The sequence below is a fragment of the Pristis pectinata genome, chromosome 4 (genome assembly GCF_009764475.1).
Source record: "Pristis pectinata isolate sPriPec2 chromosome 4, sPriPec2.1.pri, whole genome shotgun sequence".
NCBI classification, from domain to species: domain Eukaryota; kingdom Metazoa; phylum Chordata; class Chondrichthyes; order Rhinopristiformes; family Pristidae; genus Pristis; species Pristis pectinata.
Genome location: NC_067408.1, coordinates 105,445,341 through 105,470,112, shown reverse-complemented (window position 1 = coordinate 105,470,112; position 24,772 = coordinate 105,445,341). Strand labels below are relative to the sequence as shown.

The following is a 24,772-nucleotide window of genomic DNA, read 5'->3' as shown; positions in this document are numbered from 1 at the left end:
TTGTAGATGTCCTTGATGGTGGGGAGTGATGTGCTTGTGATGGAGATGGCTGAGTCTACAACCCTCCGCATCCTCTTGTGATCCTGTGCATTGGAACCTCCACACCAGGCTGTGATGTAACCAGTCAGAATGCTCTCCACTGTACATCTATAGAAATTTGTAAGTGTCTTGGGTGATATACCAAATCTCCTCAAACTCCTAATGGAGTGAAGCCACTGGCATGCCTTCTTTGTGATTACATAATATGTTGGGGCCCAGGATGGATCCTCTGAGATGTTGATGCCCAGGAGCTTGAAGCTGCTCACCCTTTCCACTGCTGACCCCTCAATGAGGACTGGTGTGTGTTCTCCTGACTTCCCCTTCCTGAAATTGTTATTGCAAGTCTGAAACTTTCTAGCCCTTAATTTCCCCCCACCTTTCCCCAATGACACAATTGTTTTATACCGTGATTTTCTATAATGTGTGGTTGCTTAGGAACACAACTATGTGTTCGAGCAGAACTACTGTACTGCATTAACTCTGCTTCCTTCCAAGTCTGTAAATGCCATTTTTAAAGTTGTAAAAGACTTTTGCCAGCGGTGGTAGCTTTTGATATGTGGCTTTTTGCTGTTTGGGAGATGCCTTGGGTCCCTAAATTTGGCAAAAATAGTTGTGCATATTTGATCTTAGAGAATTTGCTTTCATATTACTGCAGGCTGCTTCAGACCTGGCCATCGAGAGTTTCACAGCCAGTAAACACAATTAAAAGTTTCATGTCATTGATTGTAGGGAAAAGCTTTCAGTTATTATCTCAGTGGATGGTTTAAAAGAGCCAACCAAGTACTTGGGCTCTTGAAACCTTGCCCATAAATTACAAAACAAAACTTATGACCAAGCAAACATTGTCTAGACGCAAGGCAGTAAAGGTTAGGAGGCTACAGATACAGCAGCCAAAAAGTGCCTGCTGCTCTTTAATGCTGACTGAAGGGTTAAAATTAACTTGAATTTGCAAGTCACTAGTTTGGCCACAAAATCCTCCTTTTAAAGTTGATAGCCTAGTTCCTTTCTCCTGAGGAAACTTAAGTCAATACAGATTGAAAATTTGGGGCAATTTTTATCTGTATCTGTCACAGGAGATGAAGTCTTATGCTTTTTGGCATTGGAGATTTTATTCTGATTTTTTTTCAAATCTGTGTAGCTTGCTGTGTTTTCAAGCTTGTTGAAAATACTTCATAAAGTGTCCTTATTTTCATTGTGCTCACTTTGTAAAAATATGTATTTTATTTCTATAGCTGTTTTCACAAGCTTAGCATATCCCAGAGTGCTTTATAGCCAGTGAAAGGAAGTAGTTCCTGCTGCAGTGCCAGTACATGATAAACCAAGGGCAAAACAATAACTGCAGATAGTAGCACTTGTCAGCAAACAGGGCAACCCAAGGGCTTGGAGAAAGTAGCAGTGGTTGTGAATCATTCAGCCAGCTCGTCATGTTGCTCATGGATAACGTTCATCAAATAAGATTATTGATGGATTTTTAAAATATTATTTGTATGACTGCTTGGAAATCAGTAGTCAAAGAAAATTGTAACAATATCAAATTTACATGGTGTCATGACAACAACCTTTCCCAGAATATCAGCAAAACAAAAGAGCTGGTCATTGGTTCAGCAAAGGGGGCGGTGTACATACACCTTTCTACATCAACGGTGCTGAGGTTGAGAGCTTCAAGTTCCTAGGAGTGAACATCACCAATAGCCTGTCCTAGTCCAACCACGTACATGCCACAGCCAAGAAAGCTCACCAGTGCCTCTACTTCTTCAGGAGACTAAAGAAATTTGGCATGTCCCCTTTGACACTCACCAACTCAACTTTTATCAATGCACCATAGAAAGCATCCTCTCTGGATGCATCACTGCTTGGTATGGCAACTGCTTGGTATGGCAACTGCTCTGCCCGGGACTGCAAGAAACTGCAGAGAGTTGTGGCCACAGCCCAGCGCATCACAGAAACCAGCCTCCCCTCCATGGGCTCTGTCTTTACCTCTCACTGCCTTGGTGAAGTAGCCAGCATAATCAAAGACCACACCCACCCGGGTCATTCTCTCTTCTCTCCTCTTCCATCAGGCAGAAGATATAGGAGCCTGAGGACACATACCACCAGGCTCAAGGACAGCTTCTATCCCACAGTGATAAGATTATTGAATGGTTCCCTTGTATGTTGAGGTGGACTCTTGACCTCACAATCTACCTTGTTTGACCTTGCACCTTCTTGTCTACCTGCAATGCACTTCCCTGTAGCTGTGACACTTTACTCTGTACTCTGTTATTGTTTTTACCTGTACTACCTCAATGCACTCTGTATTAACTCAATGTAACTGCACTGTGTAATGAATTGATCTGTACAATCGGTATGCAAGACCAGTTTTTCACTGTACCTTGGTACAAGTGACAATAATAAACCAATACCAAGCTTTACCCTCATTTCTCCTGGAGTCACAGGGATTTAATTGAGTACAGTTCTTTTGGAGCACCCCTGATGTGTTGTGGATATGACCATTTTCAACACTGATATAGACAGTGTTGGCAAACACTGAAGAGGGTTTGTAGTTGTGGGATTACTTGCCACTTGTGCAGTACATTTTCCAGCAAGGATTAACTGCCCAGTAACCAAACGCTCTGGCTGATAGATTCTTGCTCATCATCTCTAAATACGCAGGGGCGTCAAGGACAAGTATAGCCCTCCTCCTGCTGCCTGAATCACACCACCATATTGTAAATTTTGGATCTGACTTCCCAAAAGTACCAGAACACTTAACTGTACAAATAAAGCAATCACAGAATCAGTATTCTATCCTCTCACAGGGAAACAAAGATGAGATGCCCACCATCCAGGATGACTCGCTGTTTAGTTTTGGGTCTTATCATACACATTCCCCCAATGGATGTAGATCGTACTTGTTGGTTAGTTAGGGATAAATATATACCCCCTTTATATTATCTACACCATAATGCATGGAGGCAGTTCAAAACACATGAAGGGCACACCAGATAGCTAATATCAATTAAGTCCAAAAAGTGACATGGTTGGGGATGATTTTAGTAAGACCTGTTGTGTCTTATTTAGCCAGAACCTGGTGAGGGGTGTGTGCGGCTGGGGACTGGGACCCGAGAGAGATGGTCAGAGAAGGTATAGGTAACAGAAATCATTGATAATAAAGGAGCACTACCTTCAACTATTTCTGTTGATATCTCAAACTATCTTCTATTGACATTATCAACGTAATCAGCAATTGAATTGTCAGGACACACCTGTGTCAATAAAACACTTATTGATCAGAATGGCAGCAGCATGATATTTACACAGGCTGCAACTACTTGATGTAACCGCCTCATAAAACTAACTGGTATGTTTGTACAGACAGCAGCCACTTGATGTGATACTTGCACAACCTACAGCATTCATCCAAACACTGGTTATATGTATGAGGGTACATATTTGTTCAGTGATTGCGACAGACTGCAAATGTGACGTGACCATCTTCTGGGATAGTTAATCAGAGGTACACAGAACATAATGGGTCACATTGATATGGAAGAGACAAAAGACCACGTTCATAGAAGTACACATTTGTACCTTGAGAGATGCATTGAAGCTCTGAGCAAGAACACTGATGAGATGAGGTAGAGGGTGACAACAGACGAATGTATTCGAACTTAGTGGCTGACAAAAGCTATCGATAGGAGAGGCTGATGTAGTGCTTTGACCCTAAACGTCGAGAATTCCTTCCCTCCCACAAATGCTGCTCGACCTGCTGAATTCCTCCAGCAGATTGTTTGTAGCTGTCGATAGGAAGCAGATACGGTGTGAATAAAATGGGTAGTAGGACTTGCCACCTTGATGTACAAAGCCACTATGAATTAGGAGCAGAGCAGAGCAGACCACTCAGCTTCCCTTGACCCTGCTCTCTTATTCGTGGCTGACCTGATTGCCACCTTAGCTCTACATGCCTGCCTAATTGTGGTAATCTTTCACCCCCTTATTTATCAAGAATTTGCCACAGAGAAGGTTTTGTTTACATTGTCCTTATGAGAAGACAGTTCAGAAGTTTTTTAAACCTCATAGCAAAAATGTCACCTCATCTCTCTCAAATGGATCAAAAACAAGTTGCTGGAGGAACTCAATAGGTCAAGCAGCATATGTGGGGTGGGTTGGGGAGGAGTTGCCGAAATGTTGACAATTCCATCCCCCGCCCCCATAGATGCTGCTTGACCAACTGCTTGTTTTATTTCGCTCCAGATTCCCGATTCTGCAGTCTCTTGTGTTTCTCTGATGGATGAAGGCTTATCTTAAGATAATGATCTCCTATTTCAAAGTTCCCTACTGTGGCAATCTGTTGAACCTGTTAGGACTCGGGATCTTGAATGTTTCACTTAGTGTGTGCCCTGGAAATGTACATAATGAATGAACTTAAGTTTTAATTTGTTAATAAAAATGACACAGTAATGTTTCGGATATGTGTGTTAATGTATTTCAAGTGTTTAATTTTTGAACTTGGAAGGTTCCTGTAGATTTTGAACTGAAATAACTCAATAAAAACATTTCCCATTAGAAGTTTTCACATAATAAAACATAACCTCTTCATACTTCAGGGAATACTTGCAGTGTGTGTTGTGAATTGAACTGTACACTGCCAGGGCTCTTGATCTGTAATCTTGTTGTTGCAGGAAACACTCTCTGGAGTGATTATTTTATCCAGTAAAGAGCCCATCCAACACCAAGGTATCACCTTGACCATGGACGGTGCCGTTAGCCTCCAGCTCAGTGCAAAGAGTGTTGGTGTATTTGAAGCTTTCTACAATTCTGTGAAAGTAAGTGAGTTTGCTCCATGTTATTTTATCCTTTTTTTAAACAAGGTCACCATATGGATGATCTGTTCGAATTTTGTAAAAGGACTTGTTTCATTTCTTTCTGTTGTAAAATCTGAATTACTGTCACTGCATCTACCTGGGTAATTCTCCTTTCTTGGGAAGGTGGTATGCTATTCCTTTGATTTTGGTAACCCTCCAATTGAATGGTGGCTCTACTGTATAATACAAATACCACTTACTGAGCAAAACTATAGGTGACCAGCTTTGAATATTTTCTTTGTAAAGGAAGTCAGATCATTGGACAGTTGAAGTTTCTTTGTTACGGGTCTATCGGTTCCCTGAATGTAGTAATTAGTCAGTGTTGCACGGCACAGAAACAGGTTCTTTGGCCCACCATGTCCATGCTAACCTTTTTGTCCATCTACACTAATCCCATTTGCTCTTCTTTATCATGCCTATTTACGTCTCTGTCTCAATGCTTCTTAAACGTAGTAGTTCTATCTGATTCCACCACTTTCTCCAGCTGTGTGTTCCAAATATCAACCACTCTGTGTTTTTAATTTTTAAGAAAAAGCTTACCCCTCAAATCCCCTTTTAAGCCCCTTCCTCTCATCTTGAACCTATGCCCTCTTGTTGTTGATACCCCTACCATGGGGAGACAAGTTTTTTTACTACCATCCTATCTACGCTGCTGATTGATTTTATATACCTCTATCAGGTCACCCCTCAGCCTCCTTCACCCAGCCTATTCAATCTCTCCCCATAACTACAATCCAGGCAACATCCTCGTGAATCTCTACTTTCTCTCCAGCACAATCACATCTTTCCTATAGTGCGGCAACTGTTTTGTAAAGTTGCAACATAATGTCCTGACTCTTGTATTCTTATTCTTGAACCTGGGCATTTTACTTTGAGGTGCTCAGCTGAGACAGCCCACATCTCTTTCTCTGCCAGCTCCTCTGCTTCAATGTGAATTGGCTTTTAGAGTAATCAATTATATTGTCTCTCTGAAATAAGGAACAAAAAGGTGCTGTGGAGTTTTGACTCCTGAAAGTGCTCTGTGGAGTTGAGGTGAAGAGCGTGTATTTTTCATGATTGGGTAAATTGCCTAAAGCAACCAAGAGTCAGTGTATTCTGAGTCTGGAATTTCATAAAACATTTACATCATAACCCCTTATTCCTTAAGTTCAATCCTTCAGAAGGTGAAGGAAGACCTCCCAAAAGGTCCAGACTACCTAAAATCCCAGAAACGGTTGGAAATACCTGGCACAAGATAACAATTACTGGTAATTGTGTTCAGTGAGTTGCAGACATACTCTGAGATTAAAAATAAAATGCTGGAACTACAAAGGACTGATTTGTACCAGGTCAATGTTTTGGATGTGGTATTTTTCTCAGAAGGTAAATGTACGTTAAAACTGATAATCTGACGTGCTTGGGACATTGGAGTTGCTGGACTTGTAGATTTTCTGCACTACTCGATGTTAATACCTCAATTTCTTATTTTATATTTTTAGTAATTTTATTTTAATTTAAATAATTTAATCTTTTTATATGATATAAAATACATTTATACAATATAATAAAATTGTTAAATTAATTCAAATACAATTAATTTAATTAAAATAAAAGGAACCAGCAAAGTAAACCCAAGTTGGAACCAAAGAAAACAGCACAAGCCCTGATGAAGATGGATGCTACAGAAGAAGCACCGAGAACAGGTGCTGCAGAAAAAGAGGCGCAGAAGTGAAAATGGATCCCCTGATGGAGCGACAGAAGAGGCGAAACTGTATTCGCTCCCAGTTGGGAAGAAAGCTCCAGTGAAGGGTGTGAGCTGATCAACCCCAAGAAAACAAGCATCACAATTGAAGGCAAGTGCAGTTGGACAAGGTCAATAAAGGCATGGGCCATATCAAAGTGGCAGTTGTTTGTGAGTCTGAATCTCCAGTAAGAGAGCAACAAGCACTATAGGGATCATTATCCCCTTGCCCGCAAACTCAACACCTAACTAATCAAAGTGACATGCTCTTTATGACCTTGCTCCAAAAAAAAATGCCAGTGGATAGCCAAGATCCAGAGGCATAGAAGGAACCAGCAAAGTAAATCCAAGCTGGGACCAAAGTAAACAGCACAAGCCCTGATGAAGATGGATGCTACAGAAGAAGCATCGAGAATGGGTGCTACAGAAAAAGAGGCGCTGAAGCGAAAATGGATTCCCTGATGTTTATATTTGTAGAAATTATATATAATATAAAAAAATAAAATATTTAATACTTCAACCCTCTCTCACTGCTCCCCCTCTGAGATCTTTTGCCGATATCCATCTATCACCCGGCAGCTCTTGCTCCACCCCTCCCCCCCCCCCCCCCCCCCCCACCTTGTTATACTGGCTATCTGCCGCCTTACTTTCCAGTCCTGATGAAGGGTCTTGATCTGAAACGTCGACTGTCCACTTCCTCCATAGATGCTGCCTGACCCACTGAGTTCCTCCAGTTTTTTGTGTGTTGCTCTAGACTTCCAGCATCTGCAGTCTCTCTTGTATCTAAATTTTTAATATGTTTTTTTAGATGATTTTTATAAATTTTTCCTTTGAACCAAGTACATTTAAGGGAGCATGGGAACTGGGGTCCTAGTGAGTGGAAGGGGAGTATGGAAATCAGGGCCTCAGTGAGTGGGATGGGAGCAAAGGACCCAGAACCCCAGTGTGTGGGAGGCATGGCAAACGTTACCCGGTGAGCCAGATGCTGGATCATCAGGATTTCTGAATACTCTGACCATTAAAACTCCAATAATCTGCTATCATTTATCTTGCATTGATTAATGTGCCTCAGCTGTGCTTAGAATGTTAAGTTATGCATCGTGTGGGCCTGGATATAATTGTGGAGTGCTCAGACTTTGTTCCCGAAGAACACTGATGAAATAATTGGGCTTTTAACCATGGTCTGGCAGTTTATATGTACCCATGTATTGCCAAGTTGAAATAATTTAATTTCACAATTTATCATACTGGAACCTGAAGTTTTGACATCTGAGTTATTGGTCTATTGTCATTACGACTTAGTTTATCACCCTCCAGCAGCTGTCTCTGCCTTCACCCTCCTTTCTTTCCAGCGGGCTCAATCTGCCTTTGTTCTTTCTGCCTCCATCTGTCATCCACCTGCTTCTGTCTCCCAACTCCATCCTTCCCCACCTGGCTCAGTCTGCCCATCATCCTTCACCCCTCCTTGGTTCGCCAATCATCTCTGGCCCCTGTCTTGCCCCTCCCCCTCTCCACTCTTCTTCCTGATGTAGGGTTTCGACCCGAAACATTGACAATTCCTTTCTCTCCTCAGATGCTGCTTGACCTGCTGTTCCTCCAGTAGTTGGGTTTTTTTGCTCCAGATTCCAACACCTGCAGTCTCTTGTGTCTCCATTTCCAGAATACTATTTTATTTCAGTTTTCCAGCATTAACAAGGCTTCACTACTCTCACTCAACTGGCTCTGCGATTACTTGCATCATTCAGTCTCTTTTGGTGTCCGTGCTATCACTGACTTTGTTCTCTGCATCCCTTTCTCTTCTTTGCAACTTAAAGCATGCTTGTTTTCTAGACTTTCCTGGATCTGATGAAAAGAGCTGTTAACCATTTCTTTTTTCACAGGTTGAATATTTCCTGTTTTATCCCCCAAAAATCTTTTTGTTCAATTTGCCTTGATATTTTAACACTAATCTTTTTTTTCTTTTGTAGCCTATCCAGCTTATCAGCAATAATATAGAAGTAGCCAAAGCAGGAAAGCTTCCCAGTGGCCGGACAGAAATCCCTTTTGAATTCCCACTGAAAGTGAAAGGCGGTAAAATCCTCTATGAGACGTATCATGGGGTGTTTGTAAATATACAGGTATGTGAACAATGCCAATGTTTATAAAAAGGATCATGTTCAGCATTGAGTCACAATTATTGCAAGATCAGCATTCACCATGTCTCATTGGGGCTGGGATGGGGTGGATGGATGGGATGAACCTTTTCTACTACGCTTTCAGAGGGCTTTACACTTATTATAACCAGTCAGTGGTTGCACTCCAGGACAATTGCAGCTTGCAGTGGTGGTGTAAGATGGATGGTGATCAGAATAGTTGCACATGGAACATCTGGTCCAATCTTCCCTTCCAATGAATGGAGTCCCAAGCAATTTGCATTTGGCACACTACAAGGAGCTGAAGTTTTAAGATTTGATGTGCTGAGGTTTTTGGTGGGGGGGTGCGGGGGAGGTGGATGAGATGGGGAAATCAAGCCAGCAAAGGTTTCATCATTCCTTCCACACATGTGACTAAAGAAAAGAATCAGTATGTCAAATGAAATGCAAAGTGAAGCCAAGTTGAAAATGTACCTGAGAAAGAATAAGAAGGGTTAACATGTCAAAAATGACATTCTACTGAACAACTTATTTTTGATAAGTTAATAACACTGAAGACTCTTTCATGACACGTGGAATGCTGTAGGAAAGATAAAACTGGCAGTACATTGGTGATAATGGCTCAGAGTATTATGTGATAGTTAATAGATTAATTTCTGATATGAAAGATTGTGGCTTGCTGCTTGCTGAATATAGTGCTGTTTGCCCATTCATTTCTGTAGTAAAACTCCTCGTATTTCACTTGTCATTGTGCTCTTTTTAGGCAGTCCTTTGCCACGCCACCTTGTACTTTGGCAGCTAACTCTCTCCATCCTTCTCTTCTCCTGCTTACTTTTTAGCAGCCACCTTCCTCAATCCCTCCCACCCTCTGCTGACCGTTTGGCTGCCTGTTCTTGCCTTTGCTCGCCCTCTGGCCATCTCTTTCTACCTGCTCTTTACAATCTGCTGAGTTTGTAATGTCCATGTCAGCTTGTTTAAAATTTCATGGCACATTACTTCCTGGTACATATACCCAAAGAGTTTCTTGAACTCTGTTGAAGTTTATGGAAGTGATCAGGGCTCCCTTATTCTGCAGAAGACTGTTCCTTGTTGATTTTATATGACTGGTTCAAGTTGATGCATACCAATTTACTGCTCTTGAGTTGCAGGATAATAAATGGGCAATAAAATGAGATTGAAATTTATTTTATGCATTTCAAGACTTTCAAAGTGCTTTACAGTTTACAGCCAATTAACTTCTTCAAATTTAATACATAAAACAAGGCAGGTAGTATACTCACAGCTGGGTCCCACATAAAATATGATAACACCCAGATAAATGCTGATCAGTTAAGATTGGCTAGTGCAGGATTGAAATAGTGCCATGGAATCTTCTATGTTCATTTGTTGGAGCAGATGGGACTCAGAAGATTATGTCAATTGGATGTTAAACTGAAAATAGTTTTTTTTTGCGTTTGAATGTAGTTTAATGGCATTTTTTTTTTGATGGGCCCCCAAGAAACTGAGGTGTATTGGTTCACCTAATATGAAAAATAATTTTGTGAATATTTTTGTTGCAAACTTTACTCAGATTCAAATACTTTTTATTAGTTGAATCTACTTTAAGCAATGAAACAGCATTGTTTGTTTTATCTGAGCAAATTATTTTTACTTTTGGTCTTTATTACACTGGTTTTGGGAACGAAACTGCAGTTTTCAATGCAAATATTTTTAAAGTAATTTCAAATTAATCCTTCCAACGTTGTATAATGGGAATGTGTTTGAATGTGTATTGATATAAGTTTACTTGGTAGTCATTTTGCTGTATTTGTTTGACCTGATAGTTCATGTCGCTCTCAAACAAAACCTGTGGAGTTGTACTAAAGTTAGGCTGGACTGTTGTGGTTATTAAGTTGTCTTCTCTGGAGTGAAACACACTGTTTAGCTAACAGTTGAACCTAATTTGTTTCTTCAGAAATAAATTAACTTAAGTCATAGAACAGCACCATCATCTTCAAAGTAGATACTAAGAATTGTTGACCTTGATGACTGCAATCTGGAGATGAAGCTCTTTGTTTTGTTATCCAAGTGATTTATTTCTGCTTTGATAATCCAAAATTGCAAGTCTCCACGTGATGAAACCTATATTTTAAATTTCTGGTCCTTGACAATCAGTATTTATTAGGCTTCCTTTGTGGGTAGAGCTACGTGAAGCAAAGATGTTACAGCTTTCTTTAACTCCACAGTCTTGTTGCCACTGGTAAGCTTGCAGATCTGGAATGTTACTTGCTGAAATGTGTGGTTGGTAGACCTGTTCTCCCCCCTACTCCCCTTCTTCCTCCTACCCTGTAATGTGGTTACTCTAAGCACGGATGTGTCTCTTTCAGTACACACTCCGGTGTGACATGCGACGACCACTCCTTGCGAAGGACTTGATGAAGAGCTGTGAATTTATTGTGCATTCGCTGGTAAGTGGAGATCTGCTTTTTGAAAATGCTAGAGGGAGAATCAACTTTTACAGACCATACATCTGGATTTCTTTAATTAGGCTGCTAAGAACTTGTAGGGGATTGCCACTGTTTGGTTCTCATCAGTGGCTTCTCAGACATAATGGACATAGATAATTAATGAAGCTGGTGAACGTGCAGAGGACCCAAGGAAGCAATCAGTGCTCAATAGTGAAATAAATGCGAAGTCCAATAAGGAAGAAAACTTGCATGAATGCCAGGTAACTTGTTCAGATAGAACCTTAATATAAACAATAATAAATTTAATAATGACAAATAGAAATATCTTTTGTGGAATGACTGATTTTAGAATGCATGCTCTTGGTATTGAACCACACCTACTGGGATAGCATATGAATAGAAAATTTATGGGATTAAGTGTTTTGAGCTTTAATCTTGTGCCTTAGTATTTTCCCCCCAAGTTGAGAAATAAATGCATAACACTTTTTCTTTCATTAATTGTTTTATTTTAAAGTGCTTTTAATGATTTTCTTTTAAAGCCTCAGAAAGGGAGGTTAACCCCCACCCCTGTGGATTTCAGCATCACCCCTGAGTCCCTGCAGAATGTCAGAGAGGTGAGCTGCATATTTGGTAAGAGTTGGGGATTGGATGGGGGGCAGCCTGGCTGGGAAATAGATTTGCAAAGTGATTTGGGTAAAAGAAAGTGAAATTTAAAAAAAAAGCCAAAATTTCAATTGATTTGTGGTGAAGATACTGTGGTTGGTTCTTAGTCATCAGAACAGCACAAAGAAAATGTATGGTTGGAAAATATTATGTTAGATAAGTTTCTCAACAAACAGGAAGTCTAACCTTCCTTTTTTAAATTAGAAACTAGAGACCAGGTTACAAGGTTATTCACTTGATTCAGTGCCATAGTGTAATCGTATCATAATTCATTTTCAAGATCAAATTGAAGGTAGTTTAATATTCCTAAAATTAGAGGGTTATCGTCAAGGGAATTTCTCCATCTTTGGTCAGATTAGCAATTCTTTCGTCCCAGCTTAATAGCTGTGTATGTTTTTTTTCATGTTGTGACACAGATTACTGTGCTTGCTTTGATTTCCCAGATGCTTCAAAGCGGACAGTATCAGAGTGTAAGTGACTGATACAAATTTGTTTTGTGTCGTCATAGTACTGAGCAGTGGCAGAATTCCAATGTCTCAGAAATAATTTCCTCTGTTTAGTTTAAAAATGTGTTCCCACCCAGTCTAGTTGCTGTCTGCAAATAACCTTTGAGTCTTGCAGACATGGGACTAAATAATAAATTCTATCTTTCAGGGTGTGTCTCAGTTGTATTCAAAACACAAAAAGGATTTAAATTAGATCATTGGTGCCAAATTAGTGGTAGCTCCTGTTACCCATTATATTTAATCGTGTTGCCAGCATTAATTTGACATACAAGAACTAGTTCTAATCTCAGTTGTATTGTGGTTCAGGTTTCAATGTCTGCTGATTTGGTTTGCCCCTTCCTTCTGAGTCAGAAGGTCATGGGATTAAACACCGTTATCCAAAATTAAAAGCTAGTTTGCAAGTTCTGAATCAGAAACTAGATTTGGTGAAAATCTAAGTTTTTAAAAATGTATATATAAATATTTGAATTTTTTGCGGCTAAAATTTTCAAAGAAACTGGTAGGAAAGCTACTGTTATAGGTAGAAAATGTCACTCATTCTTTTTAGTTCCTTATTGACTGCTTGCTTGAGTGGAGACTAAGTTACACCAGGTTGTATGGCTATAACTCTCCTGGTGGACAGTGGCAGAGAGACTCAAAGAAGCACTGAGCAAGCCCTTTTCCTGATGTGGTAAAAAGAGTTATTAGTGATCTGAGCAAGTAATGAACAAGAATTAAAGAAAGACGAGGGACCACGTTGTTCAAGGTGGGCAAGTGTTGACTTGCAGATCTTGTCTGAATCTTTATCTTCGCAATATGTTCATTTTAATGTGTAGTGGTCTAGAGTTGCTGAAAATGCCTGGGAGATTGCTATTGCAGGCTGACCACCTGGGGTTAAGTGAAATGCATAGAGATCTTGCTGTTCGAATAAAGTTTATTTTTGAAAATAAAAAATTGCTGTACTACTTGAATGCTAATTGCCAGTGATTTGTAACTCAGCTGATAACCTGAGAAACAATCTGTTGCTATAACTGCAGTAGATGGATTAACACCCTTGTAAGGAGCTAGGAAAGCTAAATGTTCAAAACAATCAATCTTCAGAGAAAGGAAATAAAATGCCTTAACCAGCCTTTATCTAACCACTATGCATCACCAGCCTGTCTTGAAAACAATTGTAGAATGATATTAATGTTGCAAGTTCAGCTAAAATGATATGGTTACTGTACCTGCTATATTAATATGGTAGTGTAGCGGTTAGCGTAACGCTATTACAACACCAGCGACCCAGATTCAATTCCGGCCGCTGTCTGTAAGGAGTTTGTATGTTCTCCCCATGTGTCTGCGTGGGTTTCCTCCGGGTGCTCCAGTTTCCTCCCACATTCCAAAGACATACGTGTTAGGAAGTTGTGGGCATGCTATGTTGGCGCCGGAAGTGTGGCGACACTTGCGGGATGCCCCCAGAACACTTTAAGCAAAGATGCATTTCAGTGTGTTTCGATGTAGCTGTGACTAATAAAGATATCTTAGTAGGGTTACTAGATAGATTTGGCAATAGGATGGATGCCACATCTTGTACTTATGTAGATTGGCTGTTGAGACATCTAACCTCTAAAATACTGAGCATGAAGTTTATGTGAATTAGGGTGAGGAAGCTAAAAGATCTATGGTGTGGTAACTCGAACATTGTAATGCCAGGTTACTGAAACCAAGGTTTTGGCTGCCGTGCTATTGTAATATGATGCCTTCGGCCGCCTGTCTGTTGTAAGTAAGAATTATTTCCTCCCAAAATCAAAGCCAAAAAAATCTGAATATAGCCCTCATTCTTGATATAGAAAAAAAGGGATAAAATGGCTTCAATTTTGCATAGATTGATGTAATAACTGACACATTCAGCTCTGTTCCTGAAATTTTGTTCCATTTCCTTTCATAAGTTGAGTTCAACACTTGCACAAATGCATACAATGGAGGATGAATTTCGGCCTTAGATTACACAAACATCACCCCCCCCCCCACCCAGTGTTTCCAACATGCTGATTTATTTAGTATATGCAAAGTTGCTATATAATTCCATATGAAATGTTGTATTGTCATAGCCAGGATATTAAATGCACAAGCTATCAGATGATGCAGAAGGCATGATTCAGTCACTTAGAGTACTTTTCAGTAGGTAAGCCTAAAATTAATTTATATTTTGTTTTAATGTGAGCTCATTCTCCATCAATGAAGCCAAGAATGCTCTTGGACAACCCAAAGAAAGGCCCATGTTAATAAGGTAAAATGTCACAGATCATTGATTGATGTAGCACAGGAGGAAGTCATTTGGCTCAGTCTGCCTCTGTTGGCATTTTGCACAAGTCCACTATATACGCAACTTGTTTGCTCTCAAGCTCGTCTCCACTCGTTAATATCTCTTGTTTTTGTTTTGTATGTCTTCCAGTGAATCAGTGACTGGTACCTTCTTGCCTTCTGTGCTATCACATGTCTTCCATCACAGAAAAAACTTCCACGAAATAATAGCCTTATTATGCATGATTTTTTAAGCAAGTTTGTTGTTTAGCCCCAACCCTGGCCCCAAAATCTCAAAATATTCAAAGTGGCCAAGTTGTATTGAGAAATGAGATGGTCAGTATTGTGCATGGGAGCACACCCATGTAACATCCAAGTAAGATGAAAACAAATGTGTGCAGGAAATCACAGTTGAAAATGATGTGCCACAGTCCCCCCGATAGAGTTCAAGGCTTTATGGAGATTAAGAAAAAAGGCCATGGTACAGTGTTTGGTTTTGTTTCCTGCATTTTCCTCTGAGATGTGAGTTTGCGACTAAAATTTCACTCTGCAAAGTTTTTAAACTTCATCGTGAAATCAGTTTGTTCCCGAGGTCTTTTTATTTCTCATTTAGCATATGGTCTTTACAAAGTTTGGAATGGTAGAAAGCCTGGACCAGATAGTTTGCTGTGGATGGAGTCAAAGAAACTCACATCAAGGATAGTACAGTTTGAGGAGCTCTTTTGGCTGATGAGTACCTCACCTCTGTTCTAAGCTTTCAGTATTGGTTTTTTATTGTCTCTTGTACCGAAGTACAGTGAAAAACTTGTCTTGCATACCGTTCATACAGATCAATTCATTACATAGTGCATTGAGGTAGTACAGGGTAAAAACAATAACAGAACACAGAGTAAAGTGTCACAGCTACAGGGAAGTGCATTGCAGGTAGACAATAAGGTACAAGGTCAAACAAGGTAGATTGTGAGGTCAAGAGTCCATCTTCTCGCACTAGGAAACCATTCAATAGTCTTATCACAGTGGGATAGAAGCTGTCCTTGAGCCTGGTGGTATGTGCCCTTAGGCTCCTGCATCTTCTGCCTGATGGGAGAGGGGAGAAGAGAGAATGACCTGGGTAGGTGGGGTCTTTGATTATGCTGGCTGCTTCACCAAGGCAGCGAGAGAGATAGACCATAGAGGGGAGGCTGGTTTCTGTGATGTGCTGGGCTGTGTCCACAACTCTCTGCAGTTTCTTGCGGTCTCAGGCAGAGCAGTTGCCATACCAAGCTGTGATGCATCCAGAAAGGATGCTTTCTATGCTGCATCAATAAAAGTTAGTGAGTGTCACAGAGAACATGCCAAATTTCTTTAGCCTCCTGAGGAAGTAGAGATGCTGGTGAGCTTTCTTGGATGTGGTGTCTATGTGGTTGGACCAGGACAGGCTTATTGGTGATGTTCACTCCTAGGAACTTGAAGCTTTCAACCCTCTCAACCTTAGTACCATTGATGTAGACAGGTGCATGTACACTGCCCCCTTTCCTGAAGTCAATGACCAGCTCTTTTGTTTTGCTGACCTTGAGGGAAAGGTTGTTGTCATGACACCATGTCACTCTGCTCTCTATCTCCTCCTTGTACTCCGACTCATCGTTATTTGAGATACGGCCCACTATGGTGGCATCATCTGCAAACCTGTAGATGAAGTTAGAGCAGAATCTGGCCACACAGTTATGAATATATAGGGAATAGAGTAGAGGGCTGAGGACGCAGCCTTGTGGGGTACCAGTGTTGAGAATAATCGTGCCGGAGGTATTGCTGCCTATCCTCACTGATTGCAGTCTGTTGGTCAGAAAGTCAAGGATCCAGTTACAGAGGGAGTATCGAGTCCCAGGTCTAGGAGTTTGGTGATGAGTTTGCTTTGATTTATAGTATTGAAGGCAGAGCTGTAGTCAATAAACAATTGTCTAACATGAGTGTCTTTACTATCCAGATGCTCCAGAGATGAGTGTAGGGCCAGGGAGATGGCATCCACTATAGGCCTGTTACAGCGGTAGGTGAATTACAGTGGGTCAAGGTCGTCTGGGAGGCTGGAGTTGATGTGTGCCATGATCAGCCCCTTGAAGCACTTCATGGTGGTGAATGTCAGAGCCACTGGTCGGTAATCATTGAGGCATGTTACCTTGTTTTTCTTAGGTATCAGGATGATAGTGGTCTTAAAACAGGTGGGAACCTCAGATTGAAGCAGGGAGACGTTAAATTTGTCTGCAAGTACCGCCGCCAGCTGATCAGCACAATGTCTGAGCACGTGGGCAGGGATACCATCTGGGCCAGATGCTTTCCTTGGGTTCACTCTCCGGTTCAGCTGTACTGGAGGCTGACAGGGTGGGTGGTGACAATCCACTCCCCTTCTGTTCAAAACGCGCATAGAATGCGTTAAGCTCATCGGGAAGGGATGCGCTGTTGTTGACTATGCTGCCCGACTTTGTTTTGGTATTGGTTTATTATTGTCACTTGTACCGAGGTACAGTGAAAAACTTGTCTTACAAACCGATCTTACAGGTCAATTCATTACACAGTGCAGTTACATCAAGTTAGTACAGAGAGCATTGATGTAGCACAGGTTAAAAAAAACAATAACAGTACAGGGTAAAGTGTCACAGCTACAGAGAAAGTGCAGTGCAATAAGCCCATTATTGTAGCCCATTTTGTAGCCCATTATAGCATGTAAGCCCTGCCAAAACTGATGGCTGGTCTGTGACTATTTTGAACCGGTGTTGTCTCTTGGCATTCCTGATAGCTTTTTGGAGGTTGTATCTCGATTTCTTGTAAAGGGTCACCTGATTGGAATGCAGCAGTCCTCTACTTCAGTAAGGAGTAAATCTCCTGGTTCATCCATGGTTTCTGGTTTGGGACCACCTGCATTGTCCTCTTTGGTACACAGAGGACAATATGGGTGTTGCCAAACCAGAAACCATGGATGAACTGGGAGATCCACTCCTTACTGAAGTCGAGGACTGCTTCATTCAGTAGGGTTGGCCTTTAGGTGTTTGGGCCATGAATGCCCTGGACAGCACTGAAGAATCTGTGCATATCATTGTTATCAGCAAGTTACTGCACCTCAGTGTACTCTTTCCACCCACCAACTGTTCTTTGGGTCAATGGTTTTCTGTTGGAACTTGGCCTTCAGGTGCCTCTAAAGCAATTTCTTTTTTCTCATGGCAAATGGAGCTTCTAATCCAGAATGCCTGGCACTGTCCTCTCCCAGGGCAACATCCCCAGCATCGAGACCCTAATTATATTCCACTAGTTTTGTTGAGCAAGCTATGTTTTGTTTGCATGCCTAACACCAAACTCCTGACACACATGATCTCTTGCCGTGACGGAGCTTGAATAGGTTGTCAGACAGTGTAATGTCCCCACTGACTTGTGGGAGTCACTGGTCCATGGTTGCTCAGAACTGAGAAGGAGAATACGGGGTGGTCTTAAGGTCCTTGAGTCTGTGTGTCAGGAATTTACAGCCCAGAGTAAATAGTAGAAGGAGTGCACCACATCCCAAACTAGCCACAGGCTTGTCCTGTGTCACCTGTGGTAGTGTCTGTGGATCCTGAATCGGCTACATCGGAATTGAAAGCTGGGTATCCTTAATCCTACAGGACTGCACCAGAGAAAGAACATTGGATTAGAATATTTTGTACAACTTAATTGCATTTACAACTGAAGCACAAGTATGTGGCAAGCACAGGAGAGCAGTTAACATCAGCAGAACATGATTTCCTGCCTACGGGGCAAGGCTGAAATTACCAACTGGGCACAAGTTAAAGGAAAATGGGGTAGATGAGATTCCATAGCTCCAGCAGGAATTGTATTCCTCAAAGTAAAGGTTAGGTTTGTGATGCAGGAACTATTTTTATAAGGACTGTACTGTGCTCTCGTTTGTTGTTGATAGTGAAAGATGTCCAATTACAAAGGCTGCAATGTACTGATAATTTACCTTTATGGTATGTGTTGTAGGTTTGAATGAAAGGACATGATGTCACTTCCCTTCTGTTCACCACTGGCATCACCAGTCAGGGGGTTAACCCAGCAGAGCATTTCCTTTAAACTCTGACACCTACATTTTTCCCCATGTGTTTCTTGCCCCCTCCCTGCCTGTTTTTTTGAGGATACAGTTCTACAGAGGTGACCACTCTGGTGCTTCATTCCTAGTGACCATTTGTGAATCTGATGCTGATCAACTATTCAAACGTGGAATCTCTGACAACCTATGCTACCCACACACAATTTAATTTTGCAGAAGGGCCTTTAGTCATGGTAACTTTCCCTGTTCCTACCACAACTTGAATTATCTGTGCAGCCGCTGAGAATTAAATCTGGCACCTTCCTGTCTACATAAATCACTGGACAGTCTGTTCACTAGCTGAGCCAATGGGTAACACATCTATGGAGGTGAATATTAGTGTGTTCAGAGACCTAAGGCTGCATTTGATGAAATAATATGGATTAAAGCACCACTGGTATTTCAGCTGCCTTTACTCAGCCCCCTGCACTGATGTGCAAATTGTCCAAATTGTATTTGGGCCTGTATAATGATTCCTCCAACAGGTTGTCTACAGAAGGTCACTCGTGCTTATTACAAGTCTGTTAGAAAATAATACATTTTAGGTTTGTTAATTTTATTTGCAAACATTCATTTACTTAAAGTTTCCCCAATTTGATTTTAGTAAATTCTCATGCTAACCAGAACTGTTGCCTCTTCCCCCTGACTGTAGATGGTAAAACAGTTGTGATGAATGGTCTCAGTCTGGAAAATGACTGAAGGTGGAACATCTTGTTTCTTCTACGCAGCAATGTCCCAGACACGGGGCTGGTACTAATTTATGGGGCATAATAACCAGTGAAGAAACAAGCAGCTGTATGGCGGGGAAAGGTGAGATGGTGGGGAACAGCAGTGAGAGTAAAGAAGAGAAAGATAGCCTATCACAAGCAGTAGCAAACTTGGTTCTGTATTCTTTGGAGTTTAGAAGAATGGGGGGTGATTAGGGGACGTAATTATAAGATGAAGTGGGCAGTCTTCTGGAACAGACGTTCATTGGAACTTGCAGAGGGTGGTGAATCTCTGGAATTCACCTACCTCAGTGTGTTGTGGAGGCTAGATCAATTCAGAATTTAAATGAGGTAGATCATTTTAATCAAAGAATTTGAGGAATTGAGGGCTTTGGGGAACTGGTATGTGATGATTTGAGGCCTGGGGCAGATCAGTCATAATCATATTGAATAACAGGTCAGGCTTGAGGGTGAATTGGGCTACTCCTGCTATTTTCTTGTGTTCATAAGACATTCCCTTCGTGCCAGAATCAACCTCGCGAACCTTCTCTTCACTGCCTGCAATATAAATATATTTTTCCTCGCTGCCCTGCAAAATAAGGAGATCAAAATCGTAAGTAATGCTCCAGTTGTTGCCTTGCCAATACCCTCTATAGTTGGAGCAAGACCTGGTTATTTTTATACCTTAATTACATGCCTATATTTGCCTTCCTAATTATATGCTGTAGCTGTATGCAAACAGCAGTGTTTTGTAGTCTCTGTCCATTCAGATAATATTCTTGGTTTTTGTTCTCCTTGCCAAAGTAGATAATCTTAAATTTTTCATAGGTTAAGCAAGTAGGGAAAAATTTAACTGACAAACTATCTATAACTTCTGCAGACTCTGTATCTTCCTCACAATTGGCTCACTCTCCTTCCCCCAACTGCCCCATGAAACATTTATGAGCAAATTTGGCAAGAATATACTCTGTTTCTTCATTTAAGTCCTTAACATAAATTGTAAATGGTGAGGCCACTGCATCTATTTGTATGCTCCCCACTACCTCCCGTTTGCTAATCTGGAAATGACCCATTTGCCTGACGGTTTTGTTAACCAATCCTCTATCCATGCTAATATTTCCCTCAATGCCATGAGCTCTTGTGCGTTAATTTTTTTTATTATGAGATGCTTTCATTGAATGCTGAATCCAACTATAGTAAACCTACTGGTTCTCATTTATCAGTGCTGCTTTTTACTAGATAAACTTTTTACCAGATAAACTTAATGTCTTTTATGCACGTTTTGAGGCAAACAACAACATTCAGGCACAGATGCTTCCACCATCATCAAGAGACCAGTCTACAGCTGGAGTGAAAAAGGCCTTCGCCAGCGTCAATCTACATAAAGCTGTGGGGCCGGACAACATTCCTGGACATGTTTTAAAGGATTGTGCAGAGCAGCTGAAGGATGTCTTTGCAGACATCTTTAATGTCTCGCTCAGCCAGCCAGTAGTGCCCACTTACCTCAAAAGCGCCATCATTATTCCTGTCCCTAAAAAGTCAAACCCAGCCTGCCTGAATGACTTCCGCCCTGTGGCCCTTACACCAATAATAATGAAATGCTTTGAGCGATTGGTCATGCAGCATATTAAGACCTGTTTTCCTGCAAACTTAGATCCCCTACAGTTTGCATATAGAGTCAATCGATCCACAGAGGATGCAATCTCCACTTTGCTCCACCTCACGTTGTCACACCTGGAGGGGAAGAATACATACGCCAGGATCCCCTTCATCGACTTCAGCTCAGCATTTAATACAATCATTCCACAACAGCTGGTGGAAAAGCTGAGGCTGTTAGAGGTGGATACTGGCATTTGCAATTGGGTCCTCAATTTCCTGACGCAGCGGCAGCAGATAGTTAGAGTTGGCAGTCATACATCAGGAACCATCTCAGTGAGCACAGGCTCATCTCAAGGCTGCGTCCTGAGCCCTTTACTGTTTAGCCTACTCATACACGACTGCATTGCTAGATTCAGCACCAACTACATCATTAAGTTCGCTGATGACACAACAGTGGTGGGTCTTGTCAGTGACAATGATGAGTCTGCATATAGGATGGAGGTGGAGCAGCTAACAGCGTGGTTCAGATTACACAATCTCGCCCTCAATGTGGACAAAACAAAGGAAATGGTGATTGATTTCAGGAGGGCTGGCAAGCATGATCATACACCGCTGACTATTGATGGTGCTGCTGTGGAGAGGGTCAGCAACATTAAGTTCCTGGGGGTTCACCTAGCGGATGATCTGACCTCCACTATTAACATGCAGTCATTGTTTAAAAAAAAGCCCAGCAGCAGCTTTACCCCCTCCGGAGACTCAGAAAGGCAGGCCTCCCTATTCCATACCCCATCACTTTTTATAGGGGCACCATTGAAAGCATCCTGACCTACTGCCTCGCCTCCTGGTTTGGTAGCTGCAGCAGCTCAATAGGATGGTGAAGACAGCTCGCAGGATCATTGGTGCCCCTCTCCCCTTTTTGATGGAGATCTATCAGCAACGCTGCGTTCGCAGAGCTACGGCCATCATTAAGGACTTTCATCACCCTTCTCACGACCTGTTTTCCCTCCTGCCATTGGGGAAGAGGTATAGAAGCATCTGCTCTAGATCTAGTAGGATGCTGAACAGCTTTTTCCCACAAGCAGTCAGGGTCATAAATGGACTGTGTCCCCTTCCGCTTCCACTGACAAGCTCTCCCTCCACACACACGTACATACTCACCTCAATACAGAAACAGTTCGATAGTTAGTTACCTGATATGTTGAACTTCATCTCGAACTGAATAAGCACTTATTAATACATAAATGCACTTTAACAGATATGAATATGTGGTGTTGATATGTTTTTAGTTTTGTTTTGGAGATGTTTTTATAGACTATTTTAGATATTTATCACTGTTCTTTTTGTTGCACTGATATGAGCTGGTGAGAAACAGTATTTTGTTTTCTTGTGTATGTAAATACTCAGAGAAATGACAATAAAGTAAATCTTGAATCTACTTCCCTAAAGGATTCTAATAAATTTGTCAACACTATTTCACTTTCACAAAATAGTGTTGGCGAAGCTTGACTGCATTATTTTCAAAGTGTTCTACTACTCCATAATAATTGTTTTTGAACATCCCCCCAGTGGCATATCAGGTTAACTAGCCTTTAGTTTCCTGCTTTCTGTGTCCCCTTCTTGTTTGGGCATTTGGACTTTTCTCATCTCTTTGGGTCTCTTCAGCTCCAAGGGATTCTGGAAGATCCTAGAATGCAAGCTATCAGGTGCAGCTGACCGATCAGCCTTCAGTTCCATTAATTTGTATTGTACATTTTCTTTATTTATGTTTTAAGTTTCTTCCTTTTTGCCTTCCCTGATTTTTCTACTGTTATTTGAATGCTTCTCATGTCTTTTGCTGTGCAAAGTCTCTGCCATTTCCTGTTGCTAATTTCCCAGTTCCATCATCTATGGGACCAATGTTTAGTTTAGCTGCTCTTCCTTTACAGATACTTGCAGAAGCTTTGCTATTACCTTTCGCACTTCTTGCTAATATACCTCTGTAATCTATTTCATCGCTTTCTTAAAAAAAACACTTAACACGTGCACAAGAAGCAGAGGTAGGCTGTTTGACCCTTCAGGCCTCATCCACCATTTAATAAGATCATAGCTGATCTGATTGTACCCTCACTTATTTCTGTCTACCTATGGTAACCTTTCATTCCCTTGCTTATCAGGAATCTGTTCACCTAAAATATTCACAGACACTGCTCCTACCATCCTTTGAGGAAGAGACTTCCAAAGACTTGTGATCCTTTGAGAGAATAAAAATCAGTTTCACTTCTTCAGCTTTAACTGGGCAGCCCCTTATTTTTAAATAGGCAGCCTTATTTCTAGATTCACCCGAGAGGAAACACCCTCTTCACAGCCACCTTGTCGAGATCTAAATGTGCAAGTCAAGTTGCCTCTCGTTCTTATAAATGCCAGGGAATGAAATTTCCTGCTATAATATTCTTAACAGTATCATTTAATCTAACCCTGCCATACTCAAGTTTATGGTTGAGTTCCATGCAATGGATGAACAATTCTTTATGGAATGTAAACCATGTAGGGGAATAGTGTGATTATGGCTAATAAGAGAAAGAGAAGTTGGAAAATTGTACTGCTGTATAATGAAGGATGTTGCTAGTAAAATACTGAGTGATGTGCGAGATTATAAGAGCTTTTATGGGTATCTCTAAAGGAAGGGGTCAGCAAAAATAAACATGGGTCCTTTATTGATGGAGAAAGGAGAAATTATTGTGGACAACAAAAAATAATGTTAATGCTAGTGTAGCAAGCAGTTGGGAAGAAAACGATGTATTGCCCTTTATTCTGAGATTTTATTATGAGATGCTCACTGCAATTATATAGGGACACGAGACTGCAGATGCTGGAAGTATGGGGCCTTGGTGAGTGCACCAGGAGTATTTGTGTACAAGTCAGGTTTCCTTCCTTAAAGTGAGGCACTTGCCATAGAGCGAATGCAACAATGAATCACAGAATGGTTCCTGGAATGACGAGTTGTAAGTTGAGGAAAAGTTGAGTGGACTAGGCTTCTTCTGGAGTTCTTGGAGTTTAGAAAAACGAGAGAAGATCTCATTAAAACCTAGGAAATGATTACAAGACTTGGCGGGCTGGAGGCAGGGAGGATTTTTCTCTTCGGTGAAGTGTCTGGGACTAGGGTTTCACCATCTCAGAATAAGGGGTGGGCCATTTATGGCTGAGATGAGGATAAATTTGCTCTGAGGGTGGTGAATCTTTGAAAGCTTCAAACCCAGTGACCAGAGGAGGCTCAGTCATTGCGTTTGTTGAAAGGAGGGAACAATAGATTACTGGATGCTGAAGGAATTGGGAGTCATAGACATTGGAAGAAAGCAATTATAACCACATTATTTCAGAGAAAAATGGAAAGAAGAGTGAATGGAAGATGAGTTAGCCTGATGAGTACTGGTGGAAATCTGTATATCTGTTATTAGGGTATTACAGAGAACCAATAGTATAAAGAAATATTGTTTAAAAAGATTTTGACAAGGAACAATGTTTTGGACTCTTGGAATTGGTGGATAATATTAGCATTGATTAAGGATTGGATGATGGAAAGAGAATGAGATGAAGTTAGGAGAAAATTCTCTTAAAAGATTTATTTTTGAGATGGTATGGAGTAACACTGACTTCATGGATCTGTACTTGGGTATAAGCTGTTTAGAATAAGGGATTAGTCATTTGATATCGAGAGGAGTTTCTACTTTTGAAGGAATATAACACTCAGCAAGTTGAGTATATCCAAGCCAACAATAGATAT

At 41.1% G+C, this 24,772-nt stretch overlaps 1 protein-coding gene across 1 annotated transcript in view; it reads left to right on the top strand.

The window, feature by feature from the left end:
- Positions 1-24,772, top strand: part of vps26c (VPS26 endosomal protein sorting factor C) — a 34,971-nt gene that overhangs the window by 5,195 nt on the left and 5,004 nt on the right. The window contains exons 2-5 of the mRNA XM_052014174.1: positions 4,701-4,844; positions 8,571-8,720; positions 11,102-11,182; positions 11,722-11,796. Coding sequence (XP_051870134.1) covers positions 4,701-4,844; positions 8,571-8,720; positions 11,102-11,182; positions 11,722-11,796 — 450 coding nt within the window. The remainder of the gene's footprint in view (positions 1-4,700; positions 4,845-8,570; positions 8,721-11,101; positions 11,183-11,721; positions 11,797-24,772) is intronic.